Below are 21,461 nucleotides of genomic sequence, written 5' to 3' on the forward strand. Positions count from 1 at the left end.
CTCGCTCTCCCCTCCCTTTAGGCAAATAATGTACAGATGTGCTTTATACAACTGATGTGTGTATATGTATGGATTGTGATAAGAGTTGTATGAGCCCCTAGTAAAAGGTTAAAAGAAAATAATTTTATGGTTGGAGGTCACCACAACATGAGGAACTGTATTAAAGGGTCGCAGCATTAGGAAGGTTGAGAACCACTGCTTTAGATATATATATTAGGAGATGTGAAAGGCTTTGTGTTATGTCTGAAAATCTATCCTGAACATTTCTTACAGGCATTACAGTTGTTAAATTCGCTAATAAACCCTTTAATCATGAATTGTGTTGTCATTGCTATGACATTAGAACACAGAGAAGAACAACAAAGAACATTAAGACAACACATAGTTGGAAAGCTTTCTAAGACAGTGCTTCTCAAAGTGGGCAATATTGTCCCCTAGGAGGCACTGGAACAATGGGGGGGGGGAGTTTGGGGCATGCTGACTGTACAGTTTGTCCAGGATTATGGGTGACAGAACAAATTTTTCAATTGTCAGGAAGGTGCCGAGTAATTTTTCTGAAAAGGAGGCACATGGGCGAAATAACTTTGAAAAACACCCACTTACCTAACTGCTGTTCATTATTGTACCAGAAGTCCTTGTCAAATAGAAAGGTATTAAAGAGCATCCAAATAGGAAAGAAGTAAAACCAGTCTCTGCTGATAACATAATCTATACATTCAAACTCAAAGAGACCTCAAAAAAGCTACTAGAGCTAATAAACCAGCACAAAGGCATGGTACAACATCAACACAGGGAAATCTGTACATTCCTGTATACCCGCAACTTACAATCCAAATTATAACCCAAAACAATTCCATCTATAAAATACCTACATATGAATTTCACTGAAATGAGAACTATATAACTATAGTTATATAGTTATATATAACTATATAACTATATAACATTGCTCAAAGAAATGAAATATACCTTATATTCATGGATTATAAAGGTTTAGTATTGTTTAGATGTCAATTTACTCAATCTACAGATTCAATGTAATCTCTGCCAAAAGTCTAACTTTTTTTTCTTATAGACATGGAAAAGCCAACCATCAAATTCACATGGAATTTGAAGGTCAGTAGTTCAAACCTATTGGTGATCTTGAAAAGAAATTAAAAAGGACTAAAACTTTCTATAAACTTAAAGCAGTCTGCAATGCATAAGAATAGAAATAAAAGGAAGAGACCAAACTAAACTCATTGCCATCAAGCATATTCTTGAATCAGCTTGATGTTTTTAGGACAGGGTTCCTTCTTTCTCTTGGGAAGCAGTAGATAGGTTTGAACTGCTGACCTTACCATTAATCACAAGACTCAACCAAAGCAGATCCAATGCTCCTGGATAGATGGGACTCCCAACTTCATTCTTTTCCATGTAGAAATGCAGCCATCATCCCAACATCATTTATGCAAGAGACTTTTTAGTTCCTACTGAATGGATATGGCATTCTTACAGAAAAACAACTGGCCATACAAGGGGCCTTCAAAAAGTTAATGAAAACAAGTACTGTGGTAGTGAAAAGCTTGGTGTCAATTTGGCTAGGGCAGTGTTCTTTGTGCTTTGGCAGGTAGGACCTATTAATCCCCATGATCTGACCTAAAACAATATGATGATATTCTCCATAATAGGGTAAAACTGGGTAGAATGCAACATTGCGAACAAAACTCTGATGAAGTTGATAGCCACAGGGTTGTGGTCTGCTTCCAGTGTAAACGGATGCTGTAGGAAGACTTGCTTGCTTTTTGCTGGGTCTGGGTCCCAAATCTGGCGCATGGGCCTCTAGTTCTTTGGACTTGAGCCAATGGTCTGGCATACTGTCTACCCATCCTGGGGCTCACTGGCCTGTTCATTTGCCCTGCTGACTTTGGGTGTTTCATTCCCTGCAATCACCAGCCTGTGGTCTTCCTGAAAATCTTAACTATTTGAGTCAGAAGAAACATTCAGTTAGTCCAGTATAACATCTGACATGTGGATTTGGACTGTCCCACTTCTGCAAATGTGTGAGTCATTTTCTTGATATAAATTTCTCTCTCTCTGTGTGTGTGTGTGTTGTGTGTGTGTGTGTGTGTATGTGTATGGAGCCCTTAGTGATATAGGTTACGTGTTGGACTATTAACCAAAAAAGTCAGTAGTTCAATCTACCAAGCTGTTCCTTTGGAGAATAAGACATCCTACTCCCATGAAGATTTACAACCTCATAAACCAATGGGGTCAAATTTACTTTTTCTATAGGGTCATTATGAGTCAGAATTAATGTGATGACAATAAGTAATATATAAGCGTCATGGCTTTGCTTCTCCAAAGAACACAGCCTAAGACAATTTCTAATTCCATTTTTCCATCAACATGTGTGTGTGTGTGTGTGTGTGTATAATCACAATCCATAAATATACAGGTCATACCAGAGATTAACCTTCCATGGCCAATGGATTTTCTATAAGGATGTCAAATCCATTTAGTGGAGAAAGAAAAAAATCTCTTGAACAAACAGTATTTTGTTCAGATAAAAAAAAAAAGATTTTATTTCTGCATGCAAAAGAACATAGTTGGGCCCCTAAGTAACACCACATGCAAACACTCACTAAAAATGAATTCTATGAGCTAAACATAAGTTATGCCAAAACACTAAGACAGGTTTTGAAGGATAAAACATGATGTTCTCTTGAAAACTAACATGTTTCATCACTAACATAATGAAGTTTAATATGTGCAAGTTCACAGTAAAGTAAGGCTTTAAAAACACATTATATAACCACTAACTGATAGGAAAAGGTATCACCTAAAACCTGGACCATGTAAATCATATATAAAGAAAGCAATGAAGTGCTAAATTAACGAACACAAAAACAATATGCGTAAAATTCCTTTAATTCATTCAAATAAGTATGTAGTTACCGGAAAGCGATCGTATTTTGTAAATGTGTTTAATTATAACTATACTAAACTCAATACCATTGAGTAATGCCGACTCATAACAGTCCTATAGGACAGGGCAGAACTCCCTCTGTGGGTTACTCAGACTGTAACTCTTTATAGGAGTAAAGCTAGGAATACCCCCGTCTTTCTTGCAAGGAATGGCTCGTGGTCTCGAACTACTGACCTAATATGGTTAGGAGAACAACTCATAAATAGGAGTATGTAAAAGCTGGTACTTTCGGTCTACCTTGATTATCTGAGTAGATGCCTATATGAAAACAAAGTAGAACCTAGAGGATTTTGGAGGTCATTCCAGATTGTGCCTTTTGTTCTTCTAACTTTAATTTTCCCTACGAGGAAAAATTTCAAAATATACATAACAATTTAATGTGAATAAAGCTGTAAAGACCATGATGCTGTACTTACATTTCTATTAAAGATCCAACAGACGCCTGGCGCAAATATAAGACATCTTTACCAGTAGTCAGTCAGCTTGCATGATGTTCTCTTCCAATTCTGGCTCATTCTTTTGTCTATGGTGCATAAGCAAAAACAACAAAAATCCTCACCATCAACTTCTCTACAGATTAAGATGAAAATAAAATTCCATCTTAAAAAGTTTCTGTGTGATTGCAAGGAGTTGGAAACAAACCAAATTTCCACCAACTGATGAGTGGATTAAAAACCTGTGATATATACATACAATGGAGTACTATGGATCGCTAAGAAGCAGTGATGGGCGTATGAAGCACATCGCTGCATGGGAAGAACTGGAAGAAATCATGCGAAGCGAAGTAAGCCAAGCACAAAAGGGCAAGTACAACACGAGTCTGCTGAAGTGAGCATTTTAAAAAAATGCAAAAGTGGCATAGGAAAAAAGCTACTATATTACAAACATTCCTGGAGTGAGATCAGGTAATGTGGCAGGGATCAGACCAAATACAAGGATACATATGGTGGACAACTAAACAAGAGGTGGGGAAAGGAAAAATAGTAAAAAAAAGAAATGGGTAGTGGGGGCACAGGCACTAATCCACCCAAGCGGAGGGTATTGTTTATATCTCCACAGGGAAAGGGGGACCAGACTTCAACCCAGTGCTCCAAGATATGAATGCAACATGCAGGCGTGGAGTAAGGAACCAGGAGAGGTCTGTGGGGCCAGTCCCAATCCCAACTACTAAAAGAACACTTTCCCCTCCCCCCAGAAGAATGTATTTCAAAGGATAGCACTGAATCTGCAGCTCCAGGAGAGGGACATATCTGATCGGAGCACATGGAGCAGATGAAGTGGGAGGAGAGAGTGGAGCACATCCAGGTCCACCAGGCCTTGAAGACAATGTTCCCGATTAGAGCAGCCAGTCCACAGAGAGGACCACATGGCCAGTCCCACTATGAGCCATAACATCCATCGCTGATCCATAGTCCTACAGGGGAAAACACCTGAGACACAGTGTGGGAATTGCGCCCGATCTGATCCCGGCATACCAAGGCAAACACTAAGGGGGTGTAACAGAACAGCAAGGGAACAGAGCAGCGAGGTCCCCAGGGAATGCTAAAGGTGGACTTTGGGGCCAGGACATGGTGCCCCAGTAGACTGGACTGGAAAACACTCCTAAAGGCCAACAAACAGTCCTTGAACTAACAACAAGCTTTTCTTGTTGTGTTTTGTTATTTTTTGTCGTTGATGTTGTTTTGTTTTGTCGTTGTTTTGTTGTTTATTGTTGCTTGGTTTTGCTCTGTCTTATTTTTGTGCATGTTATTATCTCTACAGGTTTGTCTAAGTAAGAGAGGCTGCATGAACAATTTGGGGGAGAAAACAATGGGACCCACATTTCTGAGGGGGACATGGGAGAGGAGGAGGTGGGAAGAAAGGTAGTGGTGTTAACAAATCCAGGGACAAGGAAACAACAAGTGATCCAAATCGGTGGTGAGAAGGGTGTAGGAAGCCAGGTAGGGCATAATCAAGGGTAATGTAACCAAAGAGGAATTGCTGAAACCCTGGTGGGGACTGAGCATGAAAGTGGGACAGGAGGAAAGTCAAGGGAAATAGAGGAAAGAGCTGGGAGGCAAAGGGCATTTATAGAGGTCTAGATAAAGACATGTACATATGCAAATATATTTATATATGGGGACAGGGAAATAGATCTATGAGCATATATTTATAGGTTTAGTATTAAGGAAGCAGGACATTGGTCCTCCACTCAAGTCCTCCTTCAATGCAAGAATACTCTCTTCTATTAAATTGGCATTCTATGACGCTCATCTTCCCGACACCACCACTGAAGACAAAGTGGGTGAATAAGCAAATGTGGTGAAGAAAGCTGATGGTGCCCGGCTATCAAAAGATACAGTATCTGGGGTCTTAAAGGTTTGAAGGTAAACAATTGGCCAACTAGCTCAGAAGCAACTAAGCCCACATGGAAGAAGCCCACCAGCCTGTGTGATAACGTGCCAAAGGGATCACGTATTAGGAATCATCAGAACAAAAAAATCTTACCATAGTAAATGAGGGGGGAAGTACGGAATAGAGACCCAAAGCCCATTTGTAGGCCACTGGATATCCCCTTACAGAAGGGTCTTGGGGAGAAGGCGAGCCAGTCAGGGTGCGATGTAGCAACGATGAAAAGTACAACTTTCCTCTAGTTCCTAAATGCTTCCTCCTCCCCCACTATCATGATCCCGATTCTACCTTGCAAGTCTGGCTAGACCAGAGGATGTACACTGGTACAGATAGTAACTGGAAACGCAGGGAATCCAGGGATCCCTTCAGGACCAGTGGTGTGAGGGGAGATACTGGCAGGATAAAGGGAGGGTGGGTTGGAAAGGGGGAACTGACTACAAGGATCTACATGTGACAACAGAAAATTGGGTGAAGGGAGACGTCGGACAGGGCAAGATATGACAAAATAATAATTTCTAAATTATCAAGGGTTCATGAGTGAGGAGGGAGTGGGGAGGGAGGGGGGAAAAAGGGAGGGCCTGATGTTAGGGGCTTAAGTGGAGAGCAAATGTTTTGAGAATGACGGCAATGAACGCACAAATGTGCTTTACACAATTGATGTATTTATAGATTGTGATAAGAGTTGTATGAGCCCCTAATAAAGCGATTAAAAAAATATGCCATCCTCACAATTGCGGTTACATTTGAACCCACTGCTGCAGCCACTGGGTCAATCCATCTTGTTGCTGAGGACCTTTCTCTATGGCTGCCTCTCCATTTTACTAAGCATGATGTGCTCCAGGGACTGGTCTCACCTAATAACATGCCCATGTATGTGAGACAAAGTAGAGCCATCCTCGCTTCTAAGGAACATTCTGGCTATACTTCCAAGGCAAATTCATTTATTCTTGTGTCAGTCCATGGTATTGTTAATATTCTTCACTAGCACCATAATTCAAATGCATCAATTCTTATTCAGTCTTTGAATATCAGTATCCAACTTTCACCTGCATTATGGCTCAAACAGACAAACTCACTGCCATCTAGTCTACGACAACACATACTCAGGAGGAAATTAAGAACATGATGGCAACTTTTGGTTCACTCTTAATCAAAGCCCTAACCTACTTAATTCTTATGGCATGGCTCTACTTGATAGTTACCGTCATGGAAAGATCACTGAAGCTATCAGTGTAAAGAAATCAGATGGTGCTCAGCTATCAGAAAGAATAGTGCCTGGGGTGTTAAAGGGTTGTCTTAAAACAAGCATCCATTTAAGTAAGGCATAAACTAAGTCCACTTGGAAGTAACAGAGGAGCCTGTGTGATCCCCGGACTATTAAATAAAAACCCAAATCCTGAGGATGGAATGGTTTCAAAGCTTATTCAGAACACCCAATTTGCAGAAATATTATGGTGACAGAAGCCCCAAAATCCATTTGCAAAGTGAATCCCCTCTAACCACAGTCCAGGGTTGTATGTGGCTTTGCTACAAGAAAAGCACTGTACAGTCAATTACAACAGATGCGGGTAGGTGGTTAATGTGACACCTTATCATTTGATTATCCTTTTGACCCACTATAAATTTGTTCTGGTTTAAAATTTTTTTTCAATTGAGCTTTGTTTTTGTTTTGTTTTAACCGTTGTTGTGTTTGTTTCTTGATTTTGTTTTATATTTCTGTATATAAAATCCAGGACAGGTAAATTTATGGAGACAGTGACTGGATTAATAATTACCTAGAGGCATGGCAGGGAGGTTGGGGGGAATGAGATGCTAACAATAGTAACTACAAGAAAGAAGAAAACGTTCCAAAATGGATTGTGGTGATGACTGCGCAACTCTTCTTGATGTGGCTGAACTACTGAATTCTATAAGTGCATTATATCCCAATTAAAAAAGAAGATAAAATATCAAGACTTAGGTGCCCCTTAGTTCTCAAAGTATTATCGTTGCTTTCCAATACTTTAAAGAGGTCTTGTGCAGATTTACCTAATGCAATGTGCCATTTGATCTCTTGACTGCTGCTTTTTAAAGTACTGATTGTGGACCCAAGCACTATCATCCCTGAAATATCAATTGTTTATCACAATGCTGTGAGGATTTGTTTTCTTTATATTGAGTATAATCCATACTGAACTCTGTACTACTTGATCTTCATAAATGCTTTAAGTCCTCATCACTTTTAGCAAGGTTGTTATCTGCATACCGAAGGTTGTTAATAAGCCTTCCTCCATTACTGACACAGCATTCTTCTTCATATAATCAAGCATCTGACTGTATGCTCAGAGAAGAAATGTACTTAGGTGTTGATATTTTGATCCTTAGCAACCCCATATGATCAAGTAGAAGCTGTCACAAGGTATCTGCTATAACCTTAGAGATGATCGCTGCTGAGCGGGTTCAAACTGCCAACTTTCATTATGCCACCAGGGCTTCCAATAATTAATTTCCAAATTCAAACCAAACCCACTGCTACTGAGTTGAGTCCATCCCATAACGACCCTACAGGGCAGAGTAGAACTGCCCTTGTGAGTTTCTTAGTCTGGAAATCAGATTCCCAACCTTATGTGAAGAAAAAAATAAAAATTATTCAGTGCCTGGAGCAATGAAAAGCGTTTTACTACAGCTTACAATTCAGGATAAAGTATATTTGTTGCTTTTACAGCCCCCTCTGGATTGTTCCAGCACCCCAGGGGGCAGTAATGCTCACTTTAGAAAATACATCTGTAAATCTTTATGACAGCAGAAAGCCTCATCTTTCTCTCCCAGAGCTGGAATGTTTGAAATGCGTACGTTGTGGTAACAGCCTAAACTCATAACCCACAACACCAAGAGAGCTCCTTAATAACTAACTTAGAGCTCCTGAAACTTGCCTAGGTCTGCGAATCAGTTTCACTTAGCTGGTTAGTTAGAAATTTCCATTCCCAGCTCCTATCCCTGGAGAGTGTAGGCCGGCTGACATCAGCTGAAGGCAGGAAATTTCACCTAAGGTGATAAGGATGAAGGCAGCACATCAAATACAGTTCGAGATACAATGCCCTTACTTTTTTATGTTGAAAATTCCAAGTTACAGAAACTTCATCTTCTAATATTGAAATACAACAATCCTATTTGAAATTGTTTCATGTCATTATGTGCAAAAATTGATAGCAGCCCCTAGATTGTACTCTTTATGGGAGCATATTGCCAGGTCTTTTCTCCTGAGAAGCTGCCACTGACTTTCTAGTTGGCAATCTAGTGCTTAACCATTGTGCCACCAGGTCAATTACATTTGAAACTGTCACCTGAAAATGCTACCTTTCTGAAATCTTAATCCCACTCTCAAATTCTGATCCTTACAGTTCACCTATTCAGTCTTAAAAATACTCATTAATCTCACTGTGACTGCCAGTCTCTTGCCATCTTTCTGCCAGCAGCTCATCTCATTTCCTTTCCTGCCCAACATGGAACAGAATCATTCTAACTTCTTTCTTAAAAGAACTTCTTTATATTTCTCTCATCTACACACACTACACAAATACCACTGTGCATGAATTTTACCAGATGACTTCTCAGCTTCCACATACCCTCGTCACTGAGCAGAGATAGAAGACAATGAGAAAATCCATTTTCCTCACCATCTCCACAAGTGATCACATCAAATTCTGTGAGCTGTGTCTCTAAAGATCTTTGGAATCTATTCTGCTGTACTTTCTAGCCCCTGAAAGTTTTCTAGTTGAAACCTATATTCTCCCAGCTAGAGTAATGATCAAGCTAATTATCTTTTTTTTTATGTGGTGGCCAATTTATTTATTTTTTCCCTTTTAAAACATTTTATTAGGGACTCATACATACAACTCTTATCACAATCCATAGATACATCAATTGTATAAAGCACATGTGTACAGTCTTTGCCCTACTAGCTTTCAAAGCATTTGTCAAGCTAATTATCTTAGTTTGGTTTTAACCTCAAATTAAAAAAAAAATCCAAGCTTCAGAGTGATATTTTTTTCTTTTTTTTTCAGTGATATATTTTTAAAAGACAAAATGGACCATTTTTACTCCATACATGAAGCCTAATGTTCACATCCCAGTCTACACACACACACACACACACACACACACACACACACACACACACACTCTCTCTCTCTCTCTCTCTCTCTCTCTCTCTCTCGCTCGCTCTTTAGGACAACTGTGGATCCTACGCAGTTCTCATCTCTCTCACAACTACCATTTATCCGGCCCACTGGGTGTTTTTGCCCCATTTTAGTTTTTAATTCAAAATAAGGTATGTGCGATGTGCGTAGGAATTTGTTCATAGTGTTTTGTTTTGTTTTTATAGTCCAGCCCTCCAAAGGGTCTGAGGGACAGTGAACTGGCCCTATTTAAAAAGTTTGAGGACCTTTGCTTTATAGGTTATTACTTTAAATATACCAAAAGACTCAGTTATCGAAACATCCCTTTGTAGTTCTATATTTCCCCAAAGCTATTATATGTTCTCTAATGGCTTATGAATACATATTTGTTACTTAATACCGTACACACTCGAGTATAAGTCGACCCAAATATCAGCGCAGGCACCTAATTTTACCACAAAACTGCATTAAAAATGTGCTGGAAAAACTCAGCTCATACACAAGTATATATGTTATGTTGCACAGGTGTGATCAACCCACTATTACATTCTCCAATTACCTCCATAAAATTATTTCCTCCCCTGTATTCTATATAATATACTTCCATTTCTAAATGTAACAGGTTCATTGAAATTGCTTGCAAATAGGGTTAGTGCCTATCTCAGCATGGGGAAAGACATGACAGTCAGCTTCCATAAAAATTTACAGCCAGGGTCAGGGGGGCGTGCGAGATAAGTCAGTCAGGGTGCAGTGTAGCAATGATGAAATATACAACTTTCCTCTAGTTCCTAAATGCTTCCTCTCCACCCACTATCATGATCCCAATTCTACCTCAGATAGCAACTGGAAACACAGGGAATCCAGGACAGATGGTCCCTTGTGGAGGAGGGTAGAGGGAGGATGGGGTAGAAAGGGGGAACCAATTACAAGGATCTATATATAACCTCCTCCCTGGTGGATGGACAACAGAAAAGTGGGTGAGGGGAGATGTCGGACAGTGTAAGATATGACAAAATAATAATTTGTCAATTATCAAGGGTTCGTGAAGGAGGGGTGATGGGGAAGCAGGGGGAAAATGAGGAGGTGATACCAAGGGATAAAGTAGAAAGTAAATGTTTTAAGAATGATGATGGCAACAAATGTACAAATGTGCTTGACACGATGGATGGATGGATGGACGGACTGTGATAAGAATTGTATGAGCCCCAATAAAATAGTTAAAAATATATAGCCATGGAAACACAATAAAACGGTTCTAACTAGTCCTATGGGATCACTATAGGTCAGGATCAGAATCAACTCAATGGTAAGAAAGTGGCTAAATAACAGCCCAACAATTTTGGGTGATGTGAACTGGTATTTGTTGAATGAATAAAGAACTAGCTACCTACAATAACTGTTGGAAGAGGATTTTTAAAAAAACAGAATTATTTACTTATGTAACACAATATTTGAGTTCTAAATATGAACAAACCACCACACTGGGAGCCATAGGAGATTCAAAGATAGCTAAAACTAATCCTTTCTTTCAGAGTACATAAAATCTGATAGGATATAACATTTATGAAAATAAGATTCAAACCATTTTCCTTATTTTTTGGCAAGTACATCATTCACCCAGCTATTGTTCATCAAGAGAGTTCTCCAGGATATAAATAAAAATCCAAGAATAAACCATAATGGGTTTCTTTCTAGGCTACTAAAACAGCTTCACAAAGCTCCCAAATACAACAAGACCCGTTACCAGGATGAGCACGGATTCTGGCTTACACAGAAAGGTTTCACTATTTGTTCAGTTTAGCACTTTATTTCCTGACTAAGGTGTTCCAGTTTGGAAAATGAATTATACATATACCCATCACAAAAGTCACTCAACCATTCTTAAAAGTCCATTTACTGTTACTTTACCTGGAATTCTAAGTAGTACTTTTTGGGGTAGGTTCACAAACTCCTCCTGGGTGCTGCTTGTAGTCATTAGTCTTGTCTATCTTTCCTTACCTTACATGTCTTTATACCATACTTATTTAAAACTTATTCTCAGAGAATATTTAATTGAATATTAAGTGTCTAAACTCATATATGCTTCTTCCAAAAACAGTGTTTGAGATTTCAGACATAAATCCACACAAGTATGATCAACTAAAATGTACATTGGGTTAAGAGTCTCTTCAAGAAATAGTGTTAAGAAAAGTGGATTTTCACAAGCAGAAAAATGCAGCAAGGTTCATGTCATCAAATACAAAATAAATTCAAAATAGATAAAGAACCTAAATGTGAAAACAAAAATCACGGACACTATCAGACCCAACTTTTAACATAGAATCACCTAACACAATAGAAGCACACACCAGAGGATGGAGGAGTATGTAGGTGGGGCCTCAAAAATTTTAAATTAACAATTTGGTTTTAACTTTAAAATATGCTAAGTGAAGTTAATCACTAGTAGACAAATACTGTATGACCTAGTTTATAATGAGAAGAAAAGACATTAATAAAACACAAAAATTGTTTACTGTTTACCAGGAGTGTGAGGGAAATGAGAGATTGTTGCTTATGGATTGTACTGAGTTTGAGCTCACAGTGACAAAAACACTGAAATGATGTATCATTGCGCAGCTGATTAATTGCTATAAACACGGTGTACACCTGTAAAAATCTGAATTTTCAAAAGGTGTGTGCTCAATCTAGGCATATTCAAAACAAAAAAATTTTTTAAGCAAGGAAATAGGAGTAGCTGCTGGAGTTGCTTATATATATCCAAGCTTCCTGGATTTTGGCTTCCAAGAGATTTCATGGGACATTCCAGTTACGTGTTCACGGGTTTGTAGGGGTTTTTTTCTGCCTCCTACCGGAGCCCTGGTGGCATAGTAGATAAAGTGCTGGGTCAGTGAATTGCAAGGTCAGTAGCTGGAAACCACCAGCCACTAAGAGAAAGATGCAGCTGTCTACTCCAGTAAAGAATCTCAATTTAGGCCTGCACTCAAGTACTCCCTCAATGCAAGAACACTTTGTTCTACTAAATTGGTATTCCATGATGCTCACCTTCCCAACACAATCACTGAAGACAAAACGGGTGCATAAGCAAATGTGGTGAAGACAGCTGATGGAGCTTGGCAATCAAAAGGAATAGCGTCTGGGGTCTTAAAGGCTTGAAGGTAAACAAAGGGCCATCTAGTTCAGAAGCAATGAAACCCACATGGAAGAAGCACACCAGCCTGAGTGATCACGAAGTGTCGAGGGATCATGTATCAAAAAACAAAAAATCATATCACTGTGAATGAGGTGTAGTGGGGAGTGGGTACCCAAGCCCATCTGTAGGCAACTGGGTATTTATTCCCTTACAGAAGGGTCGTAAGGAGGAGACGAGCCAGTCAGGGTGAAGTGTAGCAATGATGAAGCATACAACTTTCCTCTAGCTCCTAAATGCTTCCTCCCCACCCACTATTATGATCCCAATTCTACCTTACAAATCCGGCTAGACCAGAGGATGTACACTTTCTACAGATAGGAACTGGAAACACAGGGAATCCAGGACAGATGATCCCTTCAGGACCAGTGGTGAGAGTGGCGATACCGGGAGGGTGGAGGGATGGTGGAGTGGAAAGGGGCAACCGATTACAGGGATCTACATATAACCTCTTCCCTGGGGAACAGACAACAGAAAAGTGAGATGCTGGACAGTATAAGATATGAGAAAGTAATAATTTATAAATCATCAAGGGTTTATAAGGAAGGAGAGTGGGAAGGGAGGGGGGAAATGAGCTGATGCCAAGGGCTTAACTAGAGAGCAAATGTTTTGAGAATAAGGGCAACCACTGTACAAATGTGCTTTACACAATTGATGTATGTATGGATGGTGATAAGAGTTGTATAAGCCCCCAATAAAATGATGAAACAAAGGAGAAGAATCTCACAAACTTACAGGGCAGTTCTCTGTCCTATAGGATTGATATGAGTTGGAATCGACCTGATGGCATAGTGTTGGGAACCGGACATAATCAGCCTGACAAGACCGACTCCATGCTGTCTGCCTGGCAGGGCTAAAGCCACTTCACCTCAACCTTATCTTATCCTGACAAACACCAGATGGCCCACCTTTGTTTACTCCAGCACCAGACATTACAACCTTAGATTTGTGTCTCCCTATCTTGTGTGCTCTACACCCCCTCCCTTCCCTTTTTTACCTTCCCTTGGAATTCTTTTGTTTGCCTCACCCTTTAAAAAGAGGCTTGTGTAGCAATAAAGAGAGACCTTGACAAGAATCTGCTTGGTCTCGCTTCTCTCTCTCTCTCTCTCTCTCTCTCTCTCTCTCTCTCCCTCCCTCCCTCCCTCCCTCCCTCCCTCCCTCCCTCCCTCCCTCCCTCCCTCCCTCTCTCTCTCTCTCTCTCTCTCTCTCTCTCTCTCTCTCTCTCTCTCTCTCTCTCTCTCTCTCTCTCTCTCTCTCTCTCGTTTCTCTTTCAGGCTGGGTCCCCCTTGGTAACCTCTCAAATAACTGAGTCCCGCTGGTTCGGGGCAGCATAGGGCTTAGTTTTTGGTTGCTCATGGGGGTAAGATGGGACTTTCTACTCCTGTGAAGTGTTGAAGTCTTAGAAACCCACAGGGTGAATTACCCGTCCTATAGGATTGCCATGAGTTATAATTGACTTGATAGAGGGGAATACGTAAGAAGCTACTGTTATAGAACACCATAGTCAAAGAATCTATAGATAACGCCAATCAAAATGGCAAGAATGGAATTTTAAATCCTCAAGGAATGTAGGCTTTTTGGAACACAGAGCCTAGATTAACCCTTGAGACCTATACATCAATCAAAAAATTTCCTTATGGGATCAAGTTGCCAACATATTGGTTAATATACTTGGAAGTTGTGAGCAAATGCACAACTCAAAGAATATGATCAATGTTATGGAAATGTATGCATAGACATTTGATTGATATGCTTATGCTTTGTATATTCTTAACAATATTTAGAAAGGAAAACCTTATGGAGCAGTTCTACTCTGAAGCACACCAGGTGGCAATGGCAATAGGTTTTTAGAAAGAATGCCACAAAATTAAAGTGCCCTTTTCATATCAAGTGCACATCCAAGCGTTATCACTGGTGATGCTAGTGATGCTAACCGTCCTCATACGGTTACCATGCCAGGTTTTTCTAAATATTATTGCTACCCGTTTTTACATTTCTCTTTGGAAGTGAATCACTAAGTCCAGCTCATACTCAGGGTGGGTATGGGGAACCTACATATATGTGGGAATCTTTCCTAGAATTATCTCATCTTGGGGGTGGGGGAAGAATAACCTCTAAAGAGTCAAACTATGGTGCTCTTTGCTTCAAGACAATGAGCACTTTAGTGCTTCTGCTCTGTCATCTTGTTTACTGAATAGAACTTGGGGTCTTACAGGTGTCTCAGTCATCATCCAAGACAAAACAATTGCTCTCATTCACTTTGAGAAACAGGAGAATACCAGGAATGGGAAGAATTGCCTGCACGGGCAGCAGCCTCCTTTGCCATGAGACCAGAAGAACTGCCCTGTGTTAATCTCTGGAAGAATCCTGACCACAAGGAGAAAAATGCATAACAGAATCTCAAATTCTCATAGAATCCAGACTTTCTAGAGCCTTAGAAGCTAGATGAACTCTAATTGCTCTGAGAAAAATCTTTACTTTTAACAAAAATACCACCTTTGCCTTCTTTAAATCAAATAGTTTGATTAGTAAAGGATGTCACCTTGAGCACTATACCGTTTCGAAAAGTGCCAATATGGGATCAAACTGACAATAGCAATTTGAAAGGTTGGAAAGCCTAAGGAGAAATGAATTTTGGAGATGACCAATTATGCAATGGAGAGTGAAAATAGTGGCACAACTTGAAGAACGGCATCAGTGTCAATGAATTATAAATGTAGAAGTTGTAAAACTGGTGACTATTTTGTATACTTCAACAACATGAATTTTTAACATAAACTTTATACTTTAATCTCTCTATCCCTGTATTCATTTGCTCAAATCTTGTTCTATTTGCTTATCCAATTAATAAGCATTTTATCTCTGAAATAAAGAATTGCATTGATACTGAATGAAATCCAAGTTCAATGAAGAAAAAAAAGTAGCATCAAAATAGTTTAGAGAATTCACTAAAAACTCCATTTTTGGACATTTGAATAAGTTGTGGATTTTTTAATTGAACTATTTGACATAGTTGAAATAAACCTATTACTACAAATTTCAAAGTAAAAGCCTTGCTACATCAGCACTAAAAGAATAAATGTGGTAATAAAACAATTTATAAGAAAGGACTGCTAGAAATCTACTTCTGAAAATTAGCCTTTGAAAACTGACTCACAAGAGATCATTGTCCAACCAGCTTGCACATCATCAGGAAGCATCAAACACCATAAGAGCACATAATCCTGGATAACGGGAGTGGGCCAACAAGAGCATGGGAGAGCCTATGTAAGCAGATTGGCACAACAGCAGCAACCATGGACTAGAACATGCTGACAATTGTTGAGTATAATCCAGGTCTACCATCATGATGTTATAAGGTCATGATGAGCAGAAATCAACTCAACAGCAGCTAATATAGTCACAGCGCCTTCTTAAATTATTTCTCATCTATGCTATTTTTCAAAGCTATATTTTGGAAACAAAGCGTGGGTCTTCCACACTGAAATTTAGTAAATACTAGCCCCCTGCCCAGCAAGATTTAGTTAAAAGTAAACAGAAAGCTCCATAGGATTAAAGCAAGAATCCTGCAGGAACCCTTGAACACATAATACATAACATGGGGATTTTCTCCAATTCTTATATTTGAAGAGAAGTTTGGAAAAGCATAACTAATAAAGTTGAAGCAAGGAAAATGAACTAGAATCGATGTTGTAATCTAGATCCTAATTAAGTAACTTGTGGTCCATAAACAGTATCATAATACCTGGTGTTTGATAGGAAAACTCCTAGCACCACGGGACACAGGCTGCTGGCCAAGCTCAGATGGGCAGCTCTACCCACATGGCATCATTACATCCAGCCTGAGTCCTGACAGCAGAAGGCCGTCTGTCATCTGGGAATGTCTGCGTCACAGTAGAGACGGTTCAGTGACAAACTACATGGCCTGCACACATAGGCGCATACACACACACAAATTTAAGACAAACCAAAGCCTAAAATAAACTAGTTATTAAAAAAAAAAACTCCTTGCCCCAATTCAGGCCTACAAAATATAATCAATAGTGATTCACATCTACATATACTAAGGTTAGAGAAGATTCCTTAGATCACTGAATCCACAAAACCCTGTGAAATATGACTATGCATTTTACAAATGAGAATTCAGATTCACAAGGTTAAGTAGCTTACTCAAAGTCACAAAGGGATTCAGAGATGGGATTCAAAGGCACATAATCAGACTACCTAATAGTAAAACTTCTATTTTCTAGTAGCCACAATTAAAACTGCAAAAACATAAGATTAATTATGTAGTTTATTCAACCCAACATAGCCTATATTATTAAATGTTCAATATAAGGGGAAAACAATCCCCTCCACCTCCGGGCTCATACTACACCCTGAAAAAGTACATCGTGCTTTGTAAAGTAGAGGGCCAGCAAAAATAGGAAGATCTTCAAGCGGATTGACTGACACAGTGACTGCAAGCAACAATGGGCTCCAACTAAATTATAAACATGGTGCAGGTCTGAGTAGCATTTCATACAGATGAGTCAGAATCTACTCAACAGCACCTAATAACAACAAACACTGAAGTCCAGTGTGTATTTTATGCTTAGAGCCCAATGGACTAGCCAGCTATCGCGTGTACAAGAGCAACACCTGGCTAGTGGTTATTATATTGGACTAAGGGACAACACAAGTCTATAGAATGCACTGCAAATTAACAATCTAACACAAAATAGGCAGATTAGAAATCAATTAACAGAATAAAATAAACTTTTTAAATTTATCTATACTAGGAGAAAAAAATGATTAGGGCAAAGACTGTACAGATGTGCTTTACACAATTGATGTATGTATATGTATGAACTGTGATAAGAATTGTATGAGCCCCAATAAATTGTTAAAAATAAAAAAAAATTTATCTATACCATTACTAGACACTGAATTATTTTAACAAATTTTTCAGGTTCAGATGGAACTGATTCTGACAAACTAAAACATCAACTATAACCTAAGGGACTTATGAGGACACTGTTGTTGTTAAGTGCTGTTGAGCTGGTTCTGATTCAAAGTAATCCTGTGTATACAACAGGAGGATACACGGCATTGTGCTGCACCATCCACACAAGTGTTAGGCTTGAGTCCACTGTTACAGTCACCAGAGCACACAGAGCTGCAGTCACTGTCTTTTTCCACTGACCTTCTACTTTACCAAGTGCGTCCTTTTCTAGGGACTGGTCTCTCCTGATAACATATCCAAAGCAGGTGACACGTAAGTCTCACCATTCTGGATTGTAAGGAGCATTCTGACCATACTTCTTTAAAGACAGAATTATTTGTTCATCTAGCTTTACAATAACAAAACAAACAAACAAAAAACTAACTCACTGACATCCATTTGATTTCTACTCTTGGTAAACCTACAGGACAAGGTACAACTACCCCTGTGGGTTTCTGAGACTTTTGGGAGTAAAAGGCTTCACTTTTTTCCTGCAAAGTAGCTGGTGGTTTGGAAATGTTTACTTGAGTTCAGCAGTCCAATGCATACTAAGTCTCAGTAAGCCAATAGGTGTGGTTCCTCTCAGATACAAATGTCTATAAAAATAATCTTCCAGAAGGTGACAAAAAATGAGAAAATATTTAAAACCAATTAGATACTTCTGCCCCTTAACATCCAAAGGGTAAATATAGACTAAAAAGAGAGGAAGGAAAAAAAAGAGAGGAAGATTTAGAGCAGGTGTCTTCAAACTACAGCTCATGGGCCACACACGGCCCGCTGAGGACATTTATCCAGTCTGCCGGCTGTTTTTGCCCGTTTGTTTTTTTTACTTCAAAATAAGATATGTGCAGTGTGCATAGGAATTTGTTCATAGTTTTGGGTTTTTTTTTTTAAAGCTATAGTTCGGTCCTACAACGGGTCTGGGGGACAGTGAACTGGCCCCCCGTTTAAAATTTTTCAGGACCCTTGATTTAGAGTATCAGTAAATTTAACCAATTTACTCATTCAAGCAATTGAATGTCAAAAAAAACTCTGCCACAGAGTCATTTCTGACTCAAAACCCAAACCAAACTCACTGCCATCAAGTAGATGCCAACTCATGATGATCTGCAAGGCAGAGTAGAACTAACTGCCCCATGAGTTTCCAAGACTAACTCTTTACAGGAGTTGAAAGCCTCATCTTTCTCCCTTGGAGCCACTGGTGATTTCTGAACTGTGGTTAGCAGCCCAACACATAACCACCAACGTACCTTTTCTGACTCAGAGGTATACATAAAATGAAGTAATACTGTACTATTTACAACTTCAGTATATCCAACAATTTCACACTCCTATTTGTATATATGATTATTTTGGTGGAATTATTTTAGGTTAATTACAATTTATCTTTTCAGATCAGTCACTAGCTCAAAAAATATTTTCCACCTACAGATTAAAGAAATAATTATTTCTTAAAAGAATCAAAAGAAATCAGGTTATAAATCAGTTATATAAAATCATAGCTATTTAAAGACCGACTATACTTCTCCAATTGCTAAGAGCTAATGCCTAAAAGAACAGTTTTTACCCTTTATTCAGAATATGAAATGTTGAGCCCCGAATAAAACGCAAAAAAAAATCATTTTATTGGGGGCTCATACAACTCTTATCACAATCCATCCATCCATTATGTCAAGCATATTTGTGCATTTGCTGCCATCATCATTCTCAAAGCATTTGCTTTCTACTTGAGTCCTTAGTATCAGCTCCTCACTTTTTCCCCTCCCTCCCCGTCCCCTCTTGTTAGTTTTTGTTTGTGTTTTTAAATGTTTTTCTGCTTATGAATATCAGGATAGGTAACTCTATAGAGAAAGTAACTGATTAATTGTTCCTTGGGGTTCTGGCAGGGAAGGTTGGGGGGAAGTGGGGAGCTCATAATGATGAATACAAGAATGAAAAAAAGTTATAAAACTGATTGTAATGACGATTATACAACTCTTCTTGATGTGATTGAACTACTGAATTGTGTGATGTGTGAATTCTATGCCAATAAAACTGTTGGGCAAAATGAAAAAAAAAAAAAAGAAATGTTATATTCAAAAGTCCTAATTGACAGTGGGGGGGGGGAAATCAAACTTTCTAACTTTAGGCATACTAATTATGGGGTGTGGGTGTATGTGTTAAGACCAGGAAAAAAAGTACAGGGATGAAGTCTTACTTAGCAGGCCATATTACTATTTAAGAGGGAGCCCCAAATTGACAAGTGTAGTGCTATAATATTTTTGTTGTAGCTTTCACTACTATCTCCAATAAGACACTCTGGTAGCATAGTGGGTTTCGAAAGGATTATCAGTTCAATTCTGCCAGCTGCTGAGGGAGGAGAAAGCGGCTACCGGTTCTCAAAAAGATTTTAAGTCTCAGAAACACACGGGGGCAGACAATTCTAGTCTGTCCTGGAAAGTCCCTATGAGTTGGAATCAACTCAATCGGCAGTTTGTTTTTTTCCTTAGGTCCTACTAGGAACCCTAGTCACTGTTGGGTTAGGTGTTGGGGAGCTAACACCAAAGCCGAGGGTTCTAACATGCCAGTGCTTTGGTGGCAAGAGATCAGGCAGTCTGCTTTCACCCTATGCCATAATTCTACCCTGTCTGTGGGTAGTCAGTCAGAATCAACTCAAAAGCTGCAGGCTTAGTTTCTCAGTTAGTATGTCTTATTAAAAATTACCTATCAGAATTTAGGGGCCATAACTGGAAACAAATCTTCAGTCAAAACTCATTTAAATCAACAGGTTTGAAGGATTATACACAAGAGTGTTTCGAAAAGCTTGTGATAAAACGATATAAAAAGATAATGGAATTGTTCCAAAAATTTTTTGAAGACCTGTTGTATATTTTCTTCCGAAAAATTACTGCATAGAATCTACCTTCACAATCTTCACATTCAAGTACTAAAGGTTTAAATTTTCCCTCAGTAAACTGTGAGCTTTAAGTTTCATTTTAATGAAATCTGAGTATCAGCAAATTTTCTTTTAACCACATCAGGCATAGAAGTGCCAAAGCCTGCAACCATTTTATAAATAAGCAAGGGTTTGTCACTAATCATCTGTGCGATTTTGTTCAAGTCATAATTCTCCATGTCTTAGTGATTTCACCCTACTACATAATTCTGTAATTCTAAATGTTATGTGCTCTAATTACCAGGCATTTAACAGGTTTTGTTTTAATTAACCCGATAGTAAGCTATGAACACTAAACACAATCCATAAATAAGCACAGATGGTTGTAGGCCAGTGTTAATAAAATGGCTTTAGCCAAAAAAGTATTCATAACCCAACCAGTTTCACAAATTTAGGTTCCATAGTCACAAACAGAACCCAGCCAAAAGAATACAAAAGATTCTATAGAGTCCACTACCAATATTGGGGTGAAGGGACATTTATATGTGTATGTGGCAATGTGTCCAGGCATTTCATGTTATGGTATGGCTTACACACATCATCCTTTAAACAGATAATTTTCCCTTAAGCCATGAAACCATTTCAGGGCCCTTTCGAAAAGTCAGATCCTTTCTTCCAACAATTCAAGCTGATTGATGGATAATGGTTACACACTGGGCTGCTGGTCAACAGTTCAAGCCCACCAGCCAATCTGAGGAACAAAGAGGAGGCTTTCTATATCTGTAGAGAGTTATAGTCTAGGAAACCTAATTTTCGCAATGGGTCAACACATGGCATGTAATGAGTTCATGCTCGTCTCCTTTAAGAAAGATCACCATTCTCACTCCCGCCCCTTGTCA

At 39.0% G+C, this 21,461-nt stretch overlaps 1 protein-coding gene across 5 annotated transcripts in view; it reads right to left on the reverse strand.

The window, feature by feature from the left end:
* The window catches only part of RNF146 (ring finger protein 146), a 32,610-nt gene that overhangs the window by 9,288 nt on the left and 1,861 nt on the right, over nucleotides 1-21,461 (reverse strand). For 3 of the 5 annotated variants that reach the window (XM_075554588.1, XM_075554586.1, XM_075554587.1), the window contains one exon: nucleotides 3,385-3,491. The exons of the other annotated variants lie outside the window; for them this stretch is intronic. Coding sequence is in view for 2 of the 3 variants with exons in the window: in XM_075554586.1 (XP_075410701.1) it covers nucleotides 3,385-3,386 (2 nt within the window). In the remaining variant the exon portion in view is untranslated. The remainder of the gene's footprint in view (nucleotides 1-3,384; nucleotides 3,492-21,461) is intronic. 5 annotated transcript variants of the gene reach the window in all.

Source organism: Tenrec ecaudatus, chromosome 7 (genome assembly GCF_050624435.1).
Source record: "Tenrec ecaudatus isolate mTenEca1 chromosome 7, mTenEca1.hap1, whole genome shotgun sequence".
Classification (NCBI taxonomy): domain Eukaryota; kingdom Metazoa; phylum Chordata; class Mammalia; order Afrosoricida; family Tenrecidae; genus Tenrec; species Tenrec ecaudatus.